General features: G+C 40.6%; 1 protein-coding gene across 1 annotated transcript in view; it reads left to right on the top strand.

Annotated features, from left to right (window-relative positions):
- The first annotated feature begins 2,283 nt into the window (after positions 1 to 2,283).
- The window catches only part of LOC109866117 (uridine diphosphate glucose pyrophosphatase NUDT14-like), a 45,428-nt gene continuing 21,627 nt past the window's right edge, over positions 2,284 to 26,084 (top strand). The window contains exons 1-2 of the mRNA XM_020454658.2: positions 2,284 to 2,470; positions 16,445 to 16,488. Coding sequence (XP_020310247.1) covers positions 2,390 to 2,470; positions 16,445 to 16,488 — 125 coding nt within the window. The 5' untranslated portion in view covers positions 2,284 to 2,389. The remainder of the gene's footprint in view (positions 2,471 to 16,444; positions 16,489 to 26,084) is intronic.

Here is a 26,084-nt window from a genome sequence, read left to right as displayed (position 1 = left end):
TCTGTCGAACTGCTTTGCTTTATCTTGGCCAGGTCGCAATTGTAAATGAGAACTTGTTCTCAACTTGCCTACCTGGTTAAATAAAGGTAAAATAAAAAAATAAAAATATATGCATTGTCACTTTAAACATATCTATATGTATATACTACCTCAATCAGCCCGACTAACCAGTGCCTGTATGTAGCCTCGCTACTGTTATAGCCTCGCTACTGTATATAGCCTTGCTACTGTCATTTTTAACTGTCTTTTTACTGTTGTTTTTATTTCTTTACTTACCTATTGTTCACCTAATACCTTTTTTGCACTGTTGGTTAGAACCTGTAAGTAATTTCACTGTAAGGTCTACTAACCCTGTTGTATTCGGCGCACATGACAAATAAACTTTAATTTGATTTGAAATGGCGGAAAAAAGGGATATGATTTGTTAAAGAAGAATGGTAGAAAGTGTAAGCAGAGGGAGCTGAAGACAGGAGGAGAAATGGAAGTGAATGAGGGTGAATTATCAGAGGTGGTAGGTGTGGTATAGATATCGGAGACCTAGGTATGAACCAAGGATCAGGAGGTAGGTGTGGTATAGATATCGGAGACCGAGGTATGAACCAAGGATCAGGAGGTAGGTGTGGTATAGATATCGGAGACCTAGGTATGAACCAAGGATCAGGAGGTAGGTGTGGTATAGATATCGGAGACCTAGGTATGAACCAAGGATCAGGAGGTAGGTGTGGTATAGATATCGGAGACCTAGGTATGAACCAAGGATCAGGAGGTAGGTGTGGTATAGATATCGGAGACCGAGGTATGAACCAAGGATCAGGAGGTAGGTGTGGTATAGATATCGGAGACCTAGGTATGAACCAAGGATCAGGAAAAAGATAAGTCTGTGAAAGTAGGAGTGAAGTTTATGGAAAAAGTGGACTCTTTCCTTTTGGCTGATCCATTTGTGGTTTCACGGTCGGTAAAAAAAGAGTTTGGTAATGTGGAATCAGTGAGGGTAACCAGAAATGATCGAGTGATAATTGTTTGTGTTTCTGTTGGTCAGAGGGAGCTCGAAGTAAAACGAATGGGGGCAAGAAAAGTGAATTGTTTCGTTCTCAAGTAAAGGGCACCAATGAAAGGAGTGATAACTGGGGTAGCAGTAAATAGAAAGTTTACCATCTGAGGGGAAAGATTCCCGGTGTATGTGATGCTCGTCGTTTGATGCGACGCAGACAGGGTGGCGAGAGTGGGGAAACAAGAGTCATTGTCTGTTCTTTTAACCTGTACGAGCGTATATGCCGAATACATTACGATGTTACAGGTGTCAAGCTTACGGGCATGTGGCAGCAGTGTGTAGGAGGGAGGGTGTGAGAAATGTGCAGAAAGGAATGATACAAAGGAATGTGTAGTATTGGGGAAAGTAGTGAAATATGTTAATTGTAGGGGTGTCCATGGAGCTGGGTGTAATATTCATATGTATAAACATACTGAATTGTAATTGGATGCATTTTACCGCCATATCATACTGTGCTATGATTGGTTAAGACCACCCAAATGGTTAGGTCATGGGTTTGATCCTGGTTGGCGATACGTGAACATGCCAGTTATAGCTAGCTAATAAAGAGCTACGTTAAGAAATATCCTGTAGTACTGCATTTTATTATTTTGTACAAAGTGTGCAAAACAAGACACTGGGGATCAGAAATGTCCCGTGCGAGAGTGGCAGGTGAGGATTCCAGGGTTAGAGTAGTGCAGACGTTGTCATATGCTGAGGCAGTGAAGAAAGTAGAGGAAGTTGGGTTAAGGGGGAGGAGTGGTGAGAGTAGTAGAGATATACCAGTACAGAGGGACAGGCCAAAAAGTGATATACTTTTCAGTAAGATTGGTTTTTCTGCATTTATAGCAATGGTTATCAGCTGTGCTGCAGGGATGGAACGGAAGTTGCAGAAAATGGAGGTTGTGGTGGCAGATGCAGAGAGGTATTTGGTTGTGCAAGACTTGACATCAGAAGAGTTACAGGGTGTGTTAAGTGGTGATGTCCCATCCTTTCAGGATGATGGCATGAGGTAGGAATAAATACATTTAATTAGTGGAGAAGGGTGGTGTTAATTTTATTTGATATAATTTAGAAGTTAGTGAGTGTAGTGTTGGATGGTTATTTAGTACATTTGAATTTTTCAAGCAAAGTATAAGGGAGTTTTACTCCAGTCTAGTATGTGGCGGTAATGCAACAAATTGGATGCCAACCGCCGTTAATTCGCATAGAAGAAGAATAAGAAGCCTTCCAATTAAAAGCGAGTGTATTTTGTCCTTACTAGGGAACCGTAGGCATTTGTCTCATTCTCCACTACGACCTGTGGTTTGTGCTATCTGACGTGAGATAAACACCGGTGGAAAGCTAGCAGTCTGAACTATGGAGCAGATACATGATATCCAGGTCGTTCCGTGCACCAACTCCAATTATCTGAAACCATTCAGGGTGCACTATAACCAGGTGAGTCAAAATAGCTCACTCGCGTTTGAATCTAGTCTGAATTCCCGGACTCATTCATTTCTATTGCTAGTAGCCCAACCCCCATTATTCCCCCATTGCTTTATTGTGCTGCTTCAACGGCATAACCTTCATAAAAATACAGTACACCATATTTCAGTGACACGTATGGACTTAGCTATCTTAACTTTGCTTCACCACTGCCACCAAATATTTTCTCTTAGCATGAAATGTAGATTTTCAGGCAAGTAGCTAACATATCAGTTACTGTCTCATGAGCATATGCTTTACATTAACGTTAGCTAACTAGCAACCTAGCTAAGTAACTGGCTAGCTTGTTGGAAATGTACAACCTGATGCTTAGCGACAATGTCTACATCTCTCCTGTGGTTGTTGTTCCACGTTGAGCGTTAGCTAGCCAAGTCATGTAAATGTCAGGCCTTGTTGGGATGTGTCAAACTAGAGATGGCCTTGCTAGTTTGATAGTGATTTTATGAGGTCGGATGTTGAGCATTTGGTGCTGTGCTGAGCTTGCAAACCCATTTTACTTTCAGTGATCTATTTTAATATATCTAGGGAACCCGCACAAGTCCACTTATGTATAGAACCCACCAGTATTTTATGGCCCACAAATCATCTTGTGAAAATGTTCATCTACCTGAGTCTTTAATCTAAAGGGCAGCTAGCACCTCGGGAGATAAAATGCATGTTAGGATAGCTTTCTAGTTAGCTACATTGATTCCATTAGTAACTGTCCTCTTAGGTACGTACAGTAGCTAGTTGTTTGGAAGATGGATACACTTTAACTAATTGCTATTAGCAATGTGATGTTCAAGACGACCATACTTTTATGGTTGATTGTATGTTTGTTGATTAGGAAATACGTCTGGTCACAGGCAATTAGGCTATTCATATTTAGCTACTCATAATAACGCAATTGGACCCAGGTTTTGTGGTCGTTGTTTCAGTATGATATGTTGGATAAAGGAATACTAGACTCCGTAACAGTCGTTGCCATTCTTGAATTAGGCTGTTACCACTTTCTGAATCGAAAGCTATGCTCAGGTCAATCAATAACATACATGTAGGCTTCTAGAGGCTGGGCAAAGGCTGTGCCATTGCCTCCTTTGACACTTTCCTTCAGGAAATGTGGAATTGTTCTGCTGTGATTTCTTTGGCAGTGAGACACTGGGGTGGGCAACGTTTCATCACATTCACTCAACCTTTCCTGAGATAATGACATTTCTCCTTCTGTGGATTTCATGAAGGGCATTAGGCACTGTTTTGGCAGGAGGGCACCTGTAGATATTTCTGTCCCAAGTGTTCTCCCCATCTGGGCTTGTGGTCCTGGCCTAACACTTCCTGTCATTGAGTGTGGAAGTGTTCTGCTTCTCTGGCCCATTGTTGCTCTTTAGGTGTTTGTGAGTCATAGGCTGAATTACCACTGTTGAGCCCTATTGGTATGGCATTTCTTCCCCATCCGTTGTGTTATAGCAGAGACTTGATACTTTAAGTAGGGCGTTAAAGGACAAAATGAAACTTTGGTTCTGGTGTTATACTTTGTATTGTTATAGAGAAACTTTCATGAACACAACACTTTTTTTTGATTTCATGAAGATAGGACTTGCAATTGCTGAGATCTTATTTTCAAGTTATCTGAAAAGATCAACAAGGTTGCAGACAGGTCAATGTTAATCCTAGTTAATAATTTCACCATCACCTGTCTGGATTTTTTAAATTCAACATGTTTTGTCCAATATCTCAAGAGAGGGGGGTCATATTGTAATTAAATTGATTAAAAGTAAAGTACAATTTATGAAATAGAAATGCTATATTATGCAAATTAGGCACTACAGAATATATATTTACAGTAATTTAAGACTAATAATTTGAAGTAGGGTGGTCATATTAACAGATGTTCATGCTTTATACAAAACTGAGTTACAATTCATTACATTTGATTAACTTGTTATACAACTTTGCAAATGATATACGTAATATGCTAATTAGTCTGTACGGAATAAAAACAGAAATACAGCATGTTAAACCCATTCATTTATAGTAAGGTGGTCATATCATTAACATATATGTGTGTGTGTGTGTGCGTACACCAGGGGTACTAGCAGTGTACATATAATTGCCAGGGCTCTAGAAGCACTTTTTTTACAAGGAGCCGTGGGTGTCTGTAAGCTGGTAATAGACTGCTTTTGACTGTAAAAATAAATAGAAAATTGGCGCCAGCCAAGTGTCCAGGATGAGAGGGAAAATCCCATTGTGAAATATTTTTTTTTTTTTTTGCCTATTCATTGAAGGAAATACCAGTTGATGTAAATACATTTGACTGGTTATGCTTATTGTTCTATTGGTTCATTTGCATCATTTAGTGGAATTAAATTGGCCAGTTTGTATATTCTTTATGTATCTCATTTATCAGATGTGCATAGCGTACAGAGAGCCTTTGAGCAGAAAATGAAGGCCAATGGTGACTTTAAAACAGTTTAACTTCTTGGATATAGGGGGCGCTCTTTTAATTTATGGATAAAAAAACATGCCCGTTTTAAGCGCAATATTTTGTCACGAAAAGATGCTCGACTATGCATATAATTGGCAGCTTTGGAAAGAAAACACTTAAGGTTTCCAAAACTGCAAAGATATTATCTGTGAGTGCCACAGAACTCATGCTACAGGCGAAACCAAGATGAAACTTCAACCAGGAAATGGGCAGAATTTTCGAAGCTCTGTTTTCTATTGTCTCCTTATATGGCTGTGAATGCGCCGGGAATGAGCCTGCCCTTCCTATCGTTTCTCCAAGGTGTCTGCAGCATTGTGACGTATTTGTAGGCATATCATTGGAAGATTGGCCATAAGAGACTACATTTACCACGGGTCCGCCCAGTGTCCTTTGTGTAAATTTGTGCGTAATCTTTAGCCACAGGCATTTTCTCCTGGGATTCAGAGGGGATAGCAGACTTCCACGAATGATATATCATCGAAGAGATATGTGAAAAACACCTTGAGGATTGTTCCTAAACAACGTTTGCCATGTTTCAGTCGATATTATGGAGTTAATTTGGAAAAAAAGTTTGACGTTTTGAAGACTGAATTTTCGTTTTTTTTTGGTAGCCAAACATGACGCACCAAACGGAGCAATTTCTCCTAAACAAATCATCTTTCAGGAAAAACGGAGCATTTGCTATCTGAGTCTCCTCATTGAAAACATCTGAAGTTCTTCAAAGGTAATGATTTTATTTGAATGATTCTGGTTTTTGTAAAAATTGCCTGCTAATGCTAACGCTAAATGCTACGCTAGCATGCTACGCTAGCATGCTACGCTATCAGCGCTAACTGTTACACAAATGCTTATTTTGCAATGGTTGAGAAGCATATTTTGAAAATCTGAGATGACAGTGTTGTTAACAAAAGGCTAAGCTTGAGAGCTAGCATATTAATTTCATTTCATTTGCGATTTTCATGAATAGTTAATGTTGCGTTATGGTAATGAGCTTGAGGCTGTGTTCACGATCCCGGATCCGGGATGGCTCGACGCAACAGTAATGGCTGTGATAGAAAACCTGAGGATGGATCAACAACATTGTAGGTACTCCGCAACACTAACTTCAGGGTAATAAAGAAACGGAATGGAGGTAAGCACAGGCCAAATCCTAGAGGAAAACCTGTTTGTCTGCTGGGAGATGAATACACCTTTCAGCAGGACAAAAACCTAAATTACAAGGCCAAATATACTTGAGTTGCTTACAAAGAAAACGTTGAATGTTCCTGAGTGGCCTAGTTACAATGTTGACTCTGGCAATGATCAACAACCATCTTGACAAGGCTTGAAGGAAGGCCCATTTGCTTGTTTGAATTTGATCACTTGGGGCAAAGTCACATATCCGTATACTGCTTTTAGAGGATGTTTCTATCTCATCGGCCAAGGGTTGCAAGCTATCATCCTCAGTGGCAAGGGTCTCCTGCTGGGTCTCTCACTATTGCTCTGAAATTTGTAATGCTCCTAGGGACCAGAGTCACTAGTTCTAGATTCCTGCTCGCTTTCAGAATCTCCAATTGACTCAGTTTCTCCATTACACTCTTGTCCTATCAACATGGACCCGGAGGCGTCCACAGCCTCATCCACTACTTTTGAACTTAGACTGTGGAGGGTACAGACAGCAGTTCTCTGGTCATCACTGCCCCCATCCACATCTGGTAGTGGGTTTGGTTTAATTGTTCTGGCATCTGCAAAACTCTCCTCTGAAAGAATGGAGGGAACAGTTGTATCCTCTTCAGCCTCTCCAATCGGAAGAGAGTTCACAGGAAGTAAGAAGTTGCGGTGTACAGCCTTGCCCTTGTCTGTGGAAGGGTTGGCTACTCTGTAGATGTGCAGATCTGGGTTGCTCCAGCTGAAGACATAGGCTGTAGATTCTCCCACACCTGCCAATTTCAGGGGTATACATCTGCCAGCGTTGCATTACACTTCAGTGTAACTGGGCGATCTTGGACATCTTGGACATTAACCACCTTCATGTGGATCCATTTGTCACCCCACAGTGGGCATACAGTACGACCCACTAACACACTCCTCTGTGCTGCTCGGGACATTGTGGGCTCTACAATAACAGTACTGCTAATGGAAAATTGCCCTTTTCCTTTGTCTACCTCAGACGAAGTGTTGATGTTTTGGGGATCGTGTCACACACTGGCTGAACAACAGTGGCAACTTTTTTTTCCTGGCATTTTACGCATTTGCCAGTATTCTTAAGTGTATCTGATTCATCAGAAAGGCCATTGGCTGGTTGTGATATTGTTTCCAATATCCCTCTACTTTTTTGAGTTGGAGGACATTTTTCAGTACATTTGTTCCAATGATCACTTCATCAGTTTTCCCTGGCACAGCTAATACTGGCACCAGCATATTGCAGTTCATTCATTTGATATGGAGCTCATATTCACATTTTGGATTGACCTGTTGCCCTCCACATCCAATGAGTACTACAGGAGTGGACATTTTCGAGCTTTCAGTTAAGACATGTTTTCGAAGCAATGTATGCTCACACAGATTCAGTAAAGTACAGGCCATTGAACCACTATCAACGAGTCCTCTTTGTTCTACTGAACCCTGCACTGTCACTGGTGCATAGAACAGACTTTCATTGCCGGTTATTCTCCGAGTAGGTTGATATATCACATTTTTGTTGCCTTGATTTTTGTCTTTGTATGAAGACAGTTCTATTTCAGGATCGGTTTCATTTATAGGGGCTGAGTTTTTAGCTGCACCTTTCCCCTCAAGGTGCAGACCTATTAGTTTAAAGCTGCACCTTGATTTTATAGGCCGCTGCCCGACTGGTGTCTGTTCTAACCTACTGCTTTTGTGGTCTATGGTTTGATGGCCAGGATTGTGACATTTTGAAGAAGATCTTTTACATATAGCACATGGGAAGGAGGGAGACAGCGGTGCAGTTCTGCTGGGCCCTCTTGCGTTACAAGCAACGTTCTGGTTCATAATAAACCGGTCTAGCAGTGTTACAGGTTTTGTCATTGCCACTCTGAACTCCTTGAACCGCTGAGGTAAGGATGGGGTGCTCTGAGCTCACCTCCTGTTTTTTGAATGTCTTCCTGGGGTGTCTGTTTTGTTTCCTCCTTGTAGCACATCTTTCATTTTGGTGGTTGTCTATCAATTTCTGAACTTCACCCACTGTCCACTCTCCATTTCTGCCTAGGCTTGCATCCGAATGCTGTGTACAGGTCATGATTGGGGCAGTGCTTCACAAACATCATGGTGACCGCATGACCCACGTCATCCATCTGTCTGCCCTGTAGACATTCATTAGCTAGATCTGCTACTCGGTTAAGGCACACCCAGTAGTCTAAGCTACTCTCCCCCTGATAAGGTTTGGTTTCATAATCTTGAAGTGGCATAGTAGAGGAGATGGCCTCACCAAAATGCTCTTTCAATGTACTGAAAATAACCTCAGGGTCTCTGCTGATGTTTACAAGGGGGTTGCTGTAATTTTTTTAAAATCTTGATTAAATCCTTTCCCCATTGACATTTCTATGACTTTATTACCTTGCTCTGGTGTTTTGTAACCTTTCTTTACCAAGTAAGTCTTCATCATTTCCTGCCACTCATACACATTACATTTATCTGTTCCATCACCTCTGAAGGTGGATGGCTCACACATATCAGATTTCATGACCGTTTACCTTGTACCAGTCTGGCATGCACAATGGGACGGTGTTGGCGGCTACCTTGGATGGAGTGGTATTACTTGCTGACAGACTTGAAACAATACTGAGACAATCTCTTGACCCATCTGTTTGACTAAATCAAACATAACACTGCTGCGTATGGTATTCATCATCATTGGAGTGATTATCATCTCCATAACTCTGACCTGTTGTTTGATCAATAACATCCTCTTGTTCATTTACTGACGTTACACCAGACTCCCGGTTAAAGTATGCTCTACCATTCTAGCTATCTGAGCCCCCCTACCAATACAGTATCACAGTTAACTCCCCTAGGTTGTAAGTCCTCACCAGTGTTGGAATTGGCTAAACTTTGAACATTTAGATAGGAGGGCGACCGATTATGATTTTTCAACGCCGATACCGATTATTGGACCAAAAAAAGCTGACACGATTAATCGGACGATTTATTTTTTATTTTATTTATTTGTAATAATGACAATTACAACAATACTGAATGAACACTTATTTTAAATTAATATAATACATCAATAAAAATCAATTTAGCCTCAAATAAAATGAAACCTGTTCAATTTGGTTTAAATAATGCAAAAACACAGTGTTGGAGAAGAAAGTAAAAGTGCAATATGTGCCATGTAAAAAAGCTAATGTTTAAGTTCCTTGCTCAGAACATGAGAACATATGAAAGCTGGTGGTTCCTTTTAACATGAGACTTCAATATTCCAAGTCGAGCTTTTAGGTTGTAGTTAATATAGTATTTATATGACTATTTCTCTCTCTACCATTTGTATTCCATATACCTTTTGACTATTGGATGTTCTTATAGGCACTTCGGTATTGCCAGTGTAACAGTATAGCTTCCGTCCCTCTCCTCGCTCCTACCTGGGCTCGAACCAGGAACACAACCACCCTCGAAGCAGCGTTACCCATGCAGAGCAAGGGGAACAACTACTCCAAGCCTCAGAGCGAGTGGCGTTTGAAACTCTATTAGCGCGCACCCCGCCAACTAGCTAGCCATTTCACATCGGTTACACCAGCCTAATCTCAGTAGTTAATAACCTGTTATGGCTGCTATCCCCGTACAGGGATCAATGGCTATTACAGAGAACAAATCCCATGCTTTTGTTTGAGAAGAGCAATCAACAACAAACATTTTCCGCCATGACAGTTTTTACACATTCACATCTGAAGGTAAAATTATGACTTTTACATTCTGATATCTTGCTCTTATTTCTCTTCCTGAGGGTCCCAGTGATCAAATGAAGTGCCGTTTTCTTTGATAAAATCAATTTTTATAGCCTAAATCGGCACCGTTTGTGCCGTGAATTCCATCTCTATAAATTTTTTTAGAGCATTTGACGTGATTACCCACTGTAAACAATCGTTTATTTAGTCATGGTTGGTTTCAGTGCATTCCTCTGGATGTTTGCAAAGTGAACTGATTTGAAGACAACAAGCAATGACTACCGTACGCACCAATAATTTTAGCGAAGCTTCATTGATTGACTTTGTCCAATGACCACTGATCATCTTGAAATCTAGCTGGGTAGATAGCCAATGAGCTGAGGTAAACGGCAGTATGTAATGGTTTTGGGTTGGACCACAATTCCTTGTTTGTAATCGCACGCACAGGGTACTCCATTCTGGCCTTGACGATCAGAGGAGTTGCTGTAAGGCTTTTTACGTGCAGCTGTATTTCGGAAAGTTGTAGTTTCAATGATTTCATTGAAGATATCATGGTGAATAAATCAGGTAAAGCAAAGTCAAAAGTGAATGTGAGACAGATTTTTTTGTTTGAGGAATCTTGGAGTGTTATGATTCAAACTAACTGAGGAGCTGTTTCTGCAAGGACAGGACGTAATTCTGGACGGGTAAGTGCTAATTCCGTTTTATGAAATATATATATATATATATATTATATAAAGTGTTTTTTTTTGCAATGAAATGTGTGGTTTGTGTGTGTGTATATATTTGGGAGAAAAAAATATTTATATATTTTCCATTTTTTTTATTCAAATGGAATGGAGTAGAACAGCAAACACACACATGGCCACTGCGCCTGCTACTCCTCATTTCCATATGAAATAGCCATTGGGTGCTAGGGGCGAGTGCAGGCCCACAATGTCCGGAGTTGAATGGAACAGCACTTCACCTTAGTGACTGTTCCCTCTGCTCTATACAATACATATCTGTTTATTTTATGTGATGATAAAAGGCTCATAACATGAAAAAAATATTTGTATTGTTTCTTTCACAGTGATAGCGACTCTGACTGGGAGCCCCCAGTGCCAAGCTGCCCGCTCTACCTCTGCCCCCAGTGGTGTTCATATGCCACAGTTCATTACTGCAGGCATGACTGTGCCTCAGGGCCAAAAGGGCACAGCATGGAGGCGTCGTTGTGTTCTGTGTCGCATGAAATGCACCACTTGTTCAGTTTGCCTCTGCTTTACATCAGAAAGAGACTGCTATGCGACATGGCACAGGCAGAAAAATATTGTGACGAGGACTTCCAAGGGGTGTACTGTTTTTTTTATTTTTTATTTTTATTTTTATTTTTTTATTATTATTATTATTATAATTTTTTTTTTAATTTTTCCTCGTTTTTTTCCTTGTTTATTTTTGTGTGTGTGTTAGAATTGCTTTTTGATATATTGTATATAGTTATTTGCACTGCTGGATATAGTTATAGGTAATTTCACCAGTTCTGCCACTTGGGTACATTTGGGCAACTTGTGTGGGACACCTGGGTGACTTCATGCTAAGCTCACCCATTCCTGAAGTTATCAGTCTGAAACTACAGTTGCACACCTACAGTTGCCCTCTTGTGTTATCCATCAAAATCTCCAGCATCCTATCTGACTGTGTGGCTATTCTAGTACATGTGAAAGATGATACTACAACAATAAAAAAACAGAACGTATGATCTTTCTCTTTTCTTCCACCAGATCTACTGTTATATTCTCCTACATTCAATTAACATTTCCACAAACTTCAGAATGTTTCCATTCAAATGATACCAAGAATATGCATATCCTTGCCTCTGGGGCTGAGCTACAGGCAGTTAGATAACAGGTTAATATGGTCGAAACCGGAAACTATCATTTCGAAAACAAAATGTTTATTATTATCGCATATACCCTGACTCTGCGTGCAATGAACGCAAGAGAAGTGACACCATTTCACCTGGTTAATATTGCCTGCTAACCTGGATTTCTTTTAGCTAAATATGCAAGTTTAAAAATATGTACTTCTGTGTATTAATTTTAAGAAAGGCATTGATGTTTATGGTTAGGTACACGTTGGAGCAACGACAGTCTTTTTTCCGCGAATGCACACCGCATCGATTATATGCAACGCAGGACATCCTAGATAAACTAGTAATATCATCATCCATGTGTAGTTAACTAGTGATTGATTTGATTTATAGTTTTTTTTATAAGACTAGTTTAATGCTAGCTAGTAACTTACTTTGGCTTCTTACTGCATTCGCGTAACCGGTAGGCTCCTCGTGGAGTGCAATGAGAGGTAGGTGGTTAGAGCGTTGGACTAGTTAACCAGAAGGTTGCAAGATTGAATCCCCGAGCTGACAAGGTAAAAAATGTCGTTCTGCCCCTGAACAAGGCAGTTAACCCCCACCGTTCCTAGGCCATAATTGAAAATATTAACGTGTTCTTAACTGACATGTCTAGTTAAATAAAGGTACAAAAAATAAAATATCTGCCAAATCGATGTCCAAAAATACAGATTTCCGATTTGGCTATTCCGATTAATCGGTCGACCTCTAATTTAGAATTTTATTTTTTTCACCTTTATTTAACCTTTGTACGCTAGTTGAGAACAAGTTCTCATTTGCAACTGCGACCTGGCCAAGATAAAGCAAAGCAGTGTGACACAGACAACAGAGTTACACATGGAGTAAATTTATAAAAAAGCCAATAACACAATAAACAAGTCAATGACACAGTAGAAAAAAAGTCTATATACATTGTGTGCAAAAGGTGGGGGTGGGCAATAAATAGGCCATAGGAGCGAATAATTACAATTTAGCAGATTAACACGAGTGATAAATGAGCCGATAATGTGCAAGTAGAGATACTAGTGTGCAAAAGAGCAGAAAAGTAAATAAAAACAGTATGGGGATGAGGTAGTTGTAGATTGGGTGGGCTATTTACAGATGGACTATGTACAGCTGCAGCGATCGGTTAGCTGCTCTGATAGTTGATGTTTAAAGTTGGTGAGGGGGGGAGTCTCCAACTAAAGCCATTTTTGCAATTTGTTCCAGTCACTGGCAGCAGAGAACTGGAAGATAAGGCGGCCAAATGAGGTGTTGGCTTTGGGGATGATCAGTGAGATATACCTATATCGTGACCAGTGGACTGAGAAGGCAGAGCTTTACCTAGCAAAGAATTCTAGATGACCTGGAGCCAGTAGGTCTGGCAACGAATATGTAGCGAGGGCCAGCCGACTAGAGCATACAGGTCGCAGTGGTAGGTGATATTAAGTAAATGATGGATCAGAAGCATAGAATATAAGGAGTGAAAGAGACTGAGTTTTATGTCTGAAGTTAATGGTTCTCTGAAGAAAGACAGATGGCTTTGGAATGTGTTGGATGGACGGGAGGAAGTCACAGGATTGCTATAGGGGAAGCAGATGGACATCTGATAATTAGGTGAAGGAGGAGTTGAGGTCAGGAGGTCAGGTCAGATCCCCTGAAGGGAGTAGTAAGGGTTTATTACCCTCTTACTGTGGAACCATAAGATGAGAGGAGTGTCTAAAGTGGGATATATATCTATCTGTGATGGTGAGATGTTTTTTGTTGTCTGAATACAGCTGTGTCAACCCTTTGGGAAGAATTAAACTTGGTTAAACTTCTCTGGTGTCCTTGAGTTATTTACTCTAAAAAAATAAGAACCTAACACCAGTAAAAGTGGTGGATCACCATTGTGCTTGACCAGAGTACCTGGATTTTTTTTGGTCTGGACATGTTATTCATGACGAATATTCAAATGAACTGTCTCTTGAAGTTGACGGCAGGTGTAGTTCTCTTCTCTGGAGCACTGCTGTATTCCCGGTGATCTTGTAGATCTGGGTCACGGCACCAATTTTGTAACCAACTTCACACAGCCCCCCCCCCCCCACACAGAAAAAAGGCACACAGACACCCACACTTCAGGTTGACTCGGGTTTTCATCTGCAGTAAAATATATCAAACTGTGATGACAGGCATTGACAGGACGGTCACATTCACACGTTCACTGGTTAGGTAGGACACAAGACATCTTTTAGATAGGAGCAACAGTAATGATATATGCCCTCAACGTGAAGTGATATTCATCCATAAATACAGAGCACAACTACAACCCTTTTTATATTTATTAAGTGAATGTTTATATGAAAATACACTTAATATTTCAATAAATCACCTGCTAGCAATAGCTATCGTGACATTGTAGTGCAGTGGCCAACATTGCAAGTTAGCTCGTCATTAACATGGCTAGCTAAGCCAGTAAAAACTTGGTTAACTTGCCGAATTAGGTGTTAAATACATTAACGGCAAAATAAATATATACAGTTGAAGTTGGAAGTTTACATACATGTTGCCAAATACATTTAAACTCAGTTTTTCACAATTTCTGACATTTTATACTAGTAAAAATTCCCTGTCTTAGGTCAGTTAGCATCACCACTTTATTTTAAGAATGTGAAATGTCTTATTTCTTTCATCAAATTCCCAGTGGGCCAGAAGTTTACATACACTCAATTAGTAGCATTGTCTAACTTGGGTCAGATGTTTCAGGTAGCCTTCCACAAGTTTCCCACAATAAGTTGAGTGTATTTTGGCCCATTACTCCTGACAGGGCTGGTGTAACTGAGTCAGGCTTGCACATGCTTTTTCAGTTCTGCCCACAAATTTTCTATAGGATTGAGGTCAGGGCTTTGTGATGGCCACTCCAATACCTTGACTTTGTTGTCCTTAAGCCATTTTTACACAAATTTGGAAGTATGCTTGGGGTCATTGTCCATTTGGAAGACCCATTTGCGACCAAGCTTTAACTTCCTGACTGATGTCTTGAGATGTTGCTTCAATATCTCCAAATAATTGTCATACCTCATGATGCCACTTATTTTGTGAAGTGCACCAGTCCCTCCTGCAGCAAAGCACCCCCACAACATGCTGCCACCCCCTTGCTTCACGGTTGGGATGGTGTTCTTTGGTTTGCAGGCCTCCCCCTTTTTCCTCCAAACATAACGATGGTCATTATGGCCAATGATTTCTATTTTTGTTTCATCAGTCCACGGGACATTTCTCCAAAAAGTGCTATCTTGTCTCCATTTGCCGTTGCGAACCGTAGTCTGGATTTTTTTTATGGTAGTTTTGGAGCAGTGGCTTCTTCCTTGCTCAGCGGCCTTTCAGGTTATGTCGATATAGGACTTGTTTTACTGTGGATATAGATACTTTTGTACTTGTTTCCCCCAACATCTTCACAAGGTCCTTTGCTGCTGTTCTAGGATTGATTTGAACTTTTTGCACCAAAGTACTCTCTAGGAAACACAACGCGTCTCCCTCCTGAGCGGTATGACAGCTGCTTGGTCCCATGGTGTTTATACTTGCGTACGATTGTTTGTACTTGTGGAGGTCCACATCTTTGCTGATTTCTTTTGATTTTCCCATGATGTCAAGCAAGGTGGCACTGAGTTTGCACTGAAAGTAAAGGGGCTGAATAATTTTGCACGCCCAATTTTTCAGTTTTTGATTTGTTAAAAAAGTTTGAAATATCCAATAAATGTTGTTCCACTTCATGATTGTGTCCCACTTGTTGATTCTTCACAAAAAATACAGTTTTATATCTTTATGTTTGAAGCCTGAAATGTGGCAAAAGGTCGCAAAGTTCAAGGGGGCTGAATACTTTCGCAAGGCACTGTACCTTAGCTTTCTTGGGAACAGGAACAATTGAGATGGTTTGGGATGAGTTGGACCGCGGAGTGAAGGAAAAGCAGAGGGAACTCCTTCAAGATTGTTGAAAAAGCATTCCAGATACAGCTGGTTGAGAGAATGCTTGTGCACAGCTGTAATCAAGGCAAGGCAAAGGGTGGCTACTTTGAAGAATCTCAAATATAAAATATATTTTGATTTAACACTTTGGTTACTACATGATTCCATATGTGTTATATCATAGTTTGTCTTCACTATTATTCTACAATGTAGAAAATAGTCAAAATAAAAAATTGAATGAGTAGGTGTCCAAACTTTTTTTGACAGGTACTGTATATAAAATGCTTCTTATTGTAGTCTTTGCTCGGCATCAGACAAATGTTGTGCTTCAGTTGCACTTCTAAACTCGGATGAGAATTCACCAACAGGCATTCCATCAGTAGACGGCGCTCTTACTGATGTGTAGCTACTTTTCTCCAGTACGTTTTGCTTGTAAATGTCCAAACTCACCAAAAATTACTTTAAGTAGCTACTACTTGTATAACTTTTCGAGCTAGATTGCCAGTCTTTGTAATTTGTTTTTCATTGTTCGCAATCTGGTAACAGATGCCCAATTAGCTTTTTTTTGCCCCTTGTGTACTAAGACGGCAATACTGTAAATCCCGCGATGAAAGGCCGGCATGACTATATGAAAATCTGGATACCGCCATATCCTAGTTATTGGATGATTTGATATCCATCCGAGCCCACCAACATGTAGGACAATTAACTAGATCCTAGCACAGTTCTTTCAGAATGTGAATGTCATTCATGTATTGTTTTTGTGTCGTTCACAGAATGGGACAAAGAAATCGTGGGACTTCATGCGAACTCATGACAGGTGAGCTTTTATCTGCCATTGACCCGTTTCGTTGTTGATAAGAGAAACTCCGTGCTAGAGATGGCTTGTACTCACATGAACACACTCAAACACACACTCTTTCAACTACCTCGCTGTCAGCTGAGAGGAGTCTTCAGATGTGAAGACCTTCAAAACCCCACATGCCCATCCCCCCCTTCCCAACGCATTCCTATACCCTTCACTTTGACTTGCTACCTAATAAACTAACAAAATATAATATTGAGGCCATTTCCTTGAACTTGGGAAAGCCCAGATAATTTCTCTCTTCAGTCAGTATAAGCTCTAGGCATTTCTTGTGGAGATTTTAAAATATGAGGTATAAGTTGACACTATTGTACCTAGGGACATTTTTGGCCGATACCGATATTTTCCTTGCCAAAAAACCCGATACCGATATTAAAACATTTAGCGGCCTTTTAAGCATTCTAGTACAGTTAAATAGTTGAAACGCACAAACTGACAAAGTTAGTTTGTTGGCATTTACGTATATCCCCATTACCAGTAAAACATAACCTATTTCTTTCATTTGCTGTGCTGTTTCGTTGTTCATTTGTTCAGTCGTTTCAGTCTCAACCAAGATTTCATCATACATTTCAAGCAGTGAGGTTTCAGCTCTCTGTCCGTGGCCTCTTCTCGGTGCGCACTGTCACTCTGTCTGTTTCCATCTTGTCCAGCTGTATCTGTAACATTTCACGTAAACCCTGTTTCTTGTCTGCATCGAAGTAGAGGTCCTTGTACCTAGCATCGAGCATGGTGGCGACACAGTAAAGTGGCTCAGTGAGAGTGCCTGTTAAAGAAGTAGTGGTCTTTGTACCTAGCATCGAGCATGGTGGCAACACAGTAAAGTGGCTCAGAGAGAATGCCTGTTAAAGAAGTAGTGGTCCTTGTACCTAGCATCGAGCATGGTGACGACACAGTAAAGCGGCTCAGAGAGAATGCCACCGACTCGCTTGTTCACAGCCTCTAGTAGAGGACATTCGGCAGTTTTGTTGAGCAGGCGTTTTGTGAAGCTAATAGCAGTGACACCCATAGCAAGTAGTTCATGGATGTGCATTTCAACAATACTGTAACTCCGGTATGGCTACAGCTGAAAAATAGCGCCTACTTGGTAGTGTGTACCGGGGCCCGAGGTGCTCGACCAGTCGGCAAAAGCCAACATCATCCACGACAGAGAGCGGTTGATTGTCAAGGGCAATGAATTTCGCGTTTTGAGTTGTCTCTCTAAAATTCATTGCAAATTACAAAAAGTTTAAGAACAAATTTACTCACCTAGTTTGGATATCCAAAATTAATACAAATTATTAAATAATATGAAGTCAACTTGGAAAATCATTAATCAACTGTTATAGTTGTAGATGGAGTTCTTATTCATCTGAATTGTTGGAAATAAGACCTATCGTGTTCCTGATGTTATTTCATGTGACTTTTCTGTAACTTTTTTGGTGAATGTGGGTTCCTCTGTTAAAGAAAATTGAGAATACTTCTGGAAATCCCTTGTCTGCTTCCTTTTGATCTTCCTGATGTTATGGAGGTGATGGCGGTAACTGGTAACTTAAAGATTTAATCATGTTATTAGTCACTACCCTAAACTGTACTTTGACATTCAGAGTCCTGTACTTTGCTTAATTTATCTTTGCCTCGATCCTGGCTAGTCTCCCACAGTCCCTGCCACTGGAAAACATCCCCACAGCATGATGCTGCCACCACCATGCTTCACTGTAGGGATGGTACCAGGTTTCCTCCAGATGTGACACTTGGCATTCAGGCCAAATAGTTCAATCTTGGTTTCATCAGACCAGAGAATCTTGTTTCTTATGTTCAGACCTTTAGGTGCATTTTTGGCCAACTCCAAGGGGGCTGTCTTGTACCTTTAAAAAAAAATGTATTTTGTATAATTTTGTTTTACTGAGGAGTGGCTTCCATCTAGCCACACTACAATAAAGGCCTGATTGGTGGAGTGCTGCAGAGATGGTTTTCCTTCTGGAAGGTTCTCCCATCTCCACAGAGTAACTCTAGAGCTCTGTCAGAGTGTCCGTTGGGTTCTTGGTCACCTCCCTGACCAAGACCCTTCTCCCCCGATTGCTCAGTTTGACAGCTCTGTGAAGTCTTGGTGGTTCCCAACTTTTTCCATTTTAAGAGTAATGGAGGCCACTGTGTTCTTGGACCTTCAATGCTGTCAAACAAATGTTGGTACCCTTCCCCAGATCTGTGCCTCGATACAATCCTGTCTTGGAGCTCTTCTGACAATTCCTTTGACCTCATGGCTTGGTTTTTGATCTGACTGTCAACTGTGGGACCATATATGTGTGCCTTTCCAAATCATGTCCAATGAATTAAATGTACCACAGGTGGACTACAATCAAGTTGTAGAAACATCTCAAGGATGATCAATGGAAACAGGATACAGTTGAGCTCACATCAAAGGGTCTAAATACTTATGTAAATGTATTTCTGTTATTTTTAATACATTTGCATATATATATCACACACACACACACACACACACACACACACACACACACACACACACACACACACACACACACTACCATTCAAATGTTTGGGGTCACTTAGAAATGTACTTATTTTTTTGTCCATTAAAATAACATAAACTTGATCAGAAATGCAGTGTAGACATGGTTAATGTTGTAAATGGCTATTGTAGCTGGAAACGGCCAATTTTTATTAGATTTTTTATGGAATATCTACATCGGCGTACAGAGGCCCATTATCAGCAACCACCACTTCTGTGTTCAATGGCACGATGTGTTAGCTTATCCAAGTTTATAATTTTGTTAGCACAGCTGAAAACTGTTGTCCTGATTAAAGAAGCAATAAAACTGGCCTTCTTTTAGACTAGTTGAGTATCTGGAGCATCAGCATTTATGGGTTTGATTACAGGCTCAAAATGGCCAGGAACAAAGAAATCTATTCTGAAACTCGTCAGTCTATTGTTCTGAAAAATGAAGGCTATTCCATGCGAGAAATTGCCAAGAAACTGAAGATCTCGTCCAACGCTGCATACTACTCCCTTCACAGAACAGCGCAAACTGGCTCTAACCAGTACATTAGTGTTTCTCAAACTAGGCAGACTCCTTTAAAACAGAGTTTAATGGCTGTGATAGGAGAAAATTGAGGATGGATCATCAACATTGTAGTAACTCCATAATACTAACCTAATTGACAGTGAAAATGAAGCCTGTACAGAATAAAACATATTCCAAAACATGCATCCTCTTTTTGCCGTAAGGCCCACAGTAAAACTGCAACAAATGTGACAATGCCCTGAATACAAAGCGTTGTGTAGCGGTTTCCCCAAACATCACTGAGTACCATTCTTCATATTTTCAAGCATGGTGGTGGCTGCATCATGTTATGGGTATGCTTGTCATTGACGAGGACTAGGGAGTGTTTTTTTTGTGTGTGTGTTTTTGCAAAAAGAAACCGATTAGAGCTAAGCACAGAAACTCTTAGAGAATAACCTGGTTTGAGTTTGAGTTAATTTTTTATTTTTACAGGGACAGTGCACATTAATCAACGTTTCAGTAAAAGTGCCGGTTTTAGCCGCAGTCCCTGGGCAGGTTATTAAAAACAATTACAATATAGACAATAGCAACATAGAACAAGCAAGACATAGCAACATAGGACAAGCAAGACGTAGCATACAGACAGAGCAGCATAGAACAAAAAGCAGCAAGTCAAAATTCATAAAAGCAACAAAGTGTTTCCACACCTCACAAGCTACAGACAACAGACAACATGGAGAGCGGCAACACACAGCTAGGGACCATGTTCACAAATCTGATTGACCTTTAGCCATGTCTTCAAGCATTTTGTGAAAGTGTGATATGTGGTGCAGTTATGCGTGTCTGATGGCAGTGTATTCCAGACATGGGAAGCTCTCACAGAGAATGCAGATTTACTAAAGGTGCTTTTCCTTAGGGGAACTATACAGTCACCTCTCATGGCAGACCTTGTGGATCTGCTGCCATATGTCTGGGTTTTCTGTTTAACAAAAATATTGAGTGGAGGGGGAGCCAGGCCATTAAGGATCTTGAATACAAGACATGCGTCGGTGTATTGCACAAGATTTTCCCAACTCAAGAGCTCATGCTTTCTAAGGATGTGACAATGATGATGGCTATTGGGCTTCCTATCAAACACTTTGAGAGCCTGTTTGTAGACAGACTGAATAGGTTTTAATGTTGTACAGCAAGCTTGGGCCCAACTAGTCAAGCAGTATGTTAAGTGGGGGAGTATCATAGATTTGAAGTACAGTTTTGCTACCTCTGTAGTCAAACAATTTCGTATAAATCGGAAATTAGCTAGGTTGAATTTGGTTATTTGAATTACCTTTTTCACATGCTTTTTAAAAGAGAGGTTGGAATCAAGTATGATGCCAAGGTACTTAAAATCGGATACCACCTGGAGCTTCTCCCCTGACACATAGACATCTGGCTCAGTAGCATCTGTTGCCCTCTTTGTGAAGAACATGCAAACAGTTTTTTTCACATTGAGATGCAAACACGAGTCACTGAGCCACTTTGTAACCTGGACCATTACAGTAGTGAGTTCTTGTGCAGCTTGTTGTTTGCTCTTTGCATGCACATATATCACTGTATCATCTGCATACATTTGAACTTCAGACCCAGTACAGACAGAAGGCAGATCATTAATGTACAGGCTGAACAGGAGGGGCCCCAGTATTGACCCTTGGGGCACGCCCACATCATAGCTACGAGTGGGCGACAGCTCATTGCTCACTCTGACACACTGAGTTCTGCCTTCAAGGTATGATTTCATCCATCTCAAGGCATCAGGGGAAAAGTTGAACTTGGACAATTTTGTGATGAGAATCTCATGGTTAACAGTATCAAAAGCCTTCCTTAGGTCCAGAAACACAGCCCCAACAGCACCCGCTTTGTCCATCTTGGACTTCACATTTTCCAGAAGAAAGCAGTTGGCCGTTTCTGTGGAGTGTTTCGCTCTGAAGCCAAACTGCATGGAGTGTAATGTGAAGGGGCTGTTGTTGAGGTGGGCAATCAGTTGTTCTGCTACACACTTTTCAACAACCTTTGACACCACAGGTAGTATACTAATGGGCCTGTAGTTACTCACGTTAGCAGGGTCGCCTGATTTAAAGATGGCCGTTATTATGGCCGACTTCCATACCCTTGGAAACACACCGAGACCAATAGATGTGTTGGTGACCTTAGTAATGGGGCCAATGAGTGACTCTTTGTAGTTTTTAAGAAAGGTAGAGTCCATCCCAAACACATCTTTGGCTTTAGAGTTCTTTAGTGAGCTAATCACCTTGTTCACCTTTGACTCAGAAACCTCCCCTATGATGAAGACAGGTTGAGTGTCATTCACTAGCACTGAGCCCAAGAAACCAGTGGAGGGGTTCTGTGTCAGTAGCCTGACAGAGTCAATAAAGTAGGAATTGAAGGCTATTGCTATTTCGACTGCATCCTGTGTTAGAATGTTATTCACCATGATTTCTAGTCTTTTTGCAGTGTTACTATGGTCTTTCCCTGTTAACTCTTTTAGATTCTCCCAGATCAATTTAGAATTTCCCTTTGCTTCACCAATTATGTTAATAAAAAAGTTTGCCTTGGCCTGTCTGATTTCTTTCATCACCTTATTTCTCAACATGGTAAACCTATGTCTGTCATGCTCTAATTTAGATTTTAGGGCTATTTTTAGAGCATAATCTCGTTCTTTCATCAATTTCCAGATTTCTCCATTTAGCCAAGGAAGAGTGCTCTTTTGGCCAGGTTTGGAGTCTGGATTGTGGATAGAAAAACCTGACTATCAGCTTCCACGTCTATATAGGACAAGAGATCATTCCAGTTTATTCCCTTAATTGCTTTTTCAAAATAGTTTAATTCACTCTTAGGTATTCTGAGTTGATCCGGCTTTCTAACAGTAGAGAGGTTAAACCTGCTCTTAAACAGCTTTCTGGCTATAAGTGTCAGATTATGATCAGACAGCCCAGTAACCATATTGAATGATTTAGTCACTCTCTCTGGTTTATTACTGAACACCAAATCAATCTGTGTTTTAGAGCAACAAGTCACCCTGGTCGGCCCTGTAACTAGCTGTGTAAGGTCAAAGGTATTAGTGATCCGTTTGAGGGTTTTCCTACAACACTTGTCTTCATAATTAATGTTAAAATCTCCCATTAAGATGACCTCTTTCCCAAAATCACATTCCCTAAGCATGGTATTAAACTGATCAAAAAACACACTTTTGGTGGAAGGTGGCCTATACATTCCAATGAGGGTAAAAGACATTTGGGGAGACAGTGTAACGTTCAGGCCGATACATTCTAGTTCATTATCACATGACCACTGAATTTGTTTACATCGAATATGTTCTTTAATGTAAATCATCACACCCCCTCCTCTTCCTTCAATCCTGTCTCTCCTGAAAACATTGTAGCCAGGCACAATCAAAGCAGCATATGGAGAGTGTTTATGGAGCCATGTCTCTGAGAGGCAGAGAAAGTCAAGGTTGGAGTCTGTGAGTAGATGTTGAATTTGATCACTTTTTGGAATGACACTACGAATGTTCAAGTGCCCCCCTAGTAGTCCCTTGGGCTTAGCTCGTGGGTCCCAGATGACTCGAGAGTGATTGACACATTGAAAAAAGTTAAATTTTCTGTGTTTTCTGACGGCTGGGTTTAGGCCGTTTTGTTTCGTTTTGATTAGGGGCAGTTCGGTAGCGCAATTAACAATCCCCCCCGCCTGCACTGGATGCGGGGAACTAATTAAAATAGCTTGCATACCAGAATCAGAGTCAGGGATCGCGTATAGCGACTCTGGTATGTTTGAAGAGTGAAAATCTATCCTGGAGCCGGGTGAGTCGAGAGAAACCATAGGACCATAGCACTCACCCACCTCCACAGCGGCGACGACCAGTGGACGAGGCCCTCCACCGCTCTCCACTCCGGTGCGTATCACTGGCTCGGTGATATTGGGCCCAGGATTGAGTTGTACATCCCCGGAGAGCAGGAGGGTAGTGAACAGGTAGTTTAACAGTTTCCGATAAATGTTGGACTTGTGTTTGTTACGCCTAAGCGGTTCAGTAGAATAAGGAGCGAGGTAGACTTGGCCATTATTCAGAACATTATTGTATGCTGTGTACTGTCCGCTCCCGTGGAACGGTGAACCAATGTGTTTGGTGTTGATATTCTCCGGTAGTAGACTGATTGTGTCATCCCAGCAAGGACGCACTGAGATTATCAGTAGAGCAGCTACATAACTGACAATCATGGCAGAGTACTGGAGATAAAACACATAATTGCGCTTTAACTCTTTGCATGAGTTACTAAGCTGGGATCGGCATACACCTGATGGTTTAGATAAAATTACAGCATTCGAATGAGAAGCGGCACCTGCCGCACCACCCTGTCTTCTGTCCGCCATCTTGATTTCTGTGTGTCTACAGAAAAAGAAAAATCTGCTTTCCAACAGACACTTGAGAGAAAGCTACCATTCAGCATGCCAATAACCTGAAATATATAAGGCCAAATATGCACTGAGTTGCTTACCACGATGTTCCTGATTGGCATATTTACAGTTTTGACTTAAATTGGCTTGAAAAATCTATGGCAAGACTTGAAAATGACTCTAGCAATGATCAACAACCAACGTGACACCGTTGATTTTTTAAAAAGAATAATGTGCAAATATTTGTACAATCCAGTTGTGCAAAGCTCTTAGACTTACCCGGAAAGACTCAGGGGTGTGAATACTTAAGTAAATGAGATTTCTGTATTTCATTTTCAATACATTGGGGGGGGGGGGGGGGGGTGAATAGTTGAGGGGAGAAAAATAATGCATTTAATACATTTTGAGTTGGCTGTAACACTTTCTGAAGGCACTGTATATACTTTTTTTTAAATTATTTGGTTATGTTTCTAAAGGTATTGGGTAACTGATTTATTTTAATGTTTTTCAATGAACACAATAGCATTATCCTGAGTTAGTCTACAGTAACAATCTGCTACTGTGTGCATGGAACAGCAGTTATTCTGGGATTAAGGGATATTTTGAAATATAACTAAATGTTATAGGTCCCAGTTTTGGGACTGGTGTGGCAGATAATAGTTCCTGTAACAGGATAGATGATGAAACGGGAGAATGCGGCTTCTCTTTCAAAGGTTCTCTCAATTATTTTATTCAACATTCTCTAGTGCAAACTGTCTTTCTGTCTTTTCATTGTATTTCAATGTTTTCTTGTTTTTTGTCTTTAATCTCACATCCCTGACATTACTTCATACACATATCAAACATGCATCAATTACACATAAAAAATATTAAAATCCAATTCACATCCTCCAATTCTTTACATTTGTACCCCAAACACTTAACTTGAATTTGCCTATTTAGGCTATAATTATGACGTTGATTGTTGCCCACTATAGCGCCATAATTTGACTGTAAAACATGAAAGCCTTTAAAGACTGGTATAACTAATTTGAAGTTAACGTAAACTCACTCACTTTTGTACATCGCCTTGGTCCGTACAATTGACCTTATTTTACGCCCCAAAAACGTAATACTTCCAGATCAACTGTAATGTCAATACCATTGTAAAGCACAATTTCTCCCCTTTCCAACAAAATCAATTACATGACCTAAACGCTGCCCGTTTCTGCATAATTCAAGCAGAACCCTGTCGGGTCTTTTTAAAAATGGCACGTGGGGAAGCGAAACTAATGCGTGATAGTGTGAAGGAGAGATGTTGTGTGAGAAAAAACAATTTTCCCACTCGATCTGTCCAACTTATCACCTTATTGCCTCAAATGTAAATAAAACACTTTAAAGAGTTTATATAATATGTCATTACATACCTATTTGAAGGTTTGCATCGAATTTGAATCGGGTTTTTAGGGTGGTGCTAAAGTGATCTTAGAAGTAAACAGCGGCTTTGAGAATGATGATCGCATGCAATGATGACGCAAAAAAAGACTAGGTATCCCCCCTTACTGTCCATTTCTTGTTTTATAAAGATGAGAAGTGCTCCACCTGGTGGGGAGAGATTGTAAGACAGAAATAGTTGCTTTATGCGTGCTCTACGTTACGACATGACATGTCACGATGTAACGGAGGGTCTGTTTTTTTCAGCTTTTCTCCAATACTATAGAGCCATTGCCATGTTGATCAACACTTGAATAGAAACCTAGTTCACACCCCCGATTTTGAAGTCAACACAGTCGCTAGAGTCCCATTAGTTTTCTTTGTAACCTCGTTTGAATGTTGCGCACATTTGTACGGAATGGGGTGAGTTTACGTTACTTCATACCCATGCTCAAAATACATTCACCCAGTGTAAGAAGAGCTAATAGAAAGACAAGACTATTGCAACTGACATTAATGTTAATTATTGGAAAATGACTGAACAAGCTAGCACTAACCGGAGCTAGCCAACAGCTGACTGGAGCTAGCCAACAGCTAGCAGCTTTTCTAACATTTACAGTACAACAATTACAATGTTGTTAAACATCGCCGTTACAACATTAAATTCTCTAAACCCTTAGGATATTGTTAGGTGTGTCTTTTTCAAAA

The sequence above is a fragment of the Oncorhynchus kisutch genome, linkage group LG21, assembly GCF_002021735.2.
Source record: "Oncorhynchus kisutch isolate 150728-3 linkage group LG21, Okis_V2, whole genome shotgun sequence".
NCBI classification, from domain to species: domain Eukaryota; kingdom Metazoa; phylum Chordata; class Actinopteri; order Salmoniformes; family Salmonidae; genus Oncorhynchus; species Oncorhynchus kisutch.
This window is presented reverse-complemented; position numbering and strand designations above follow the sequence as displayed.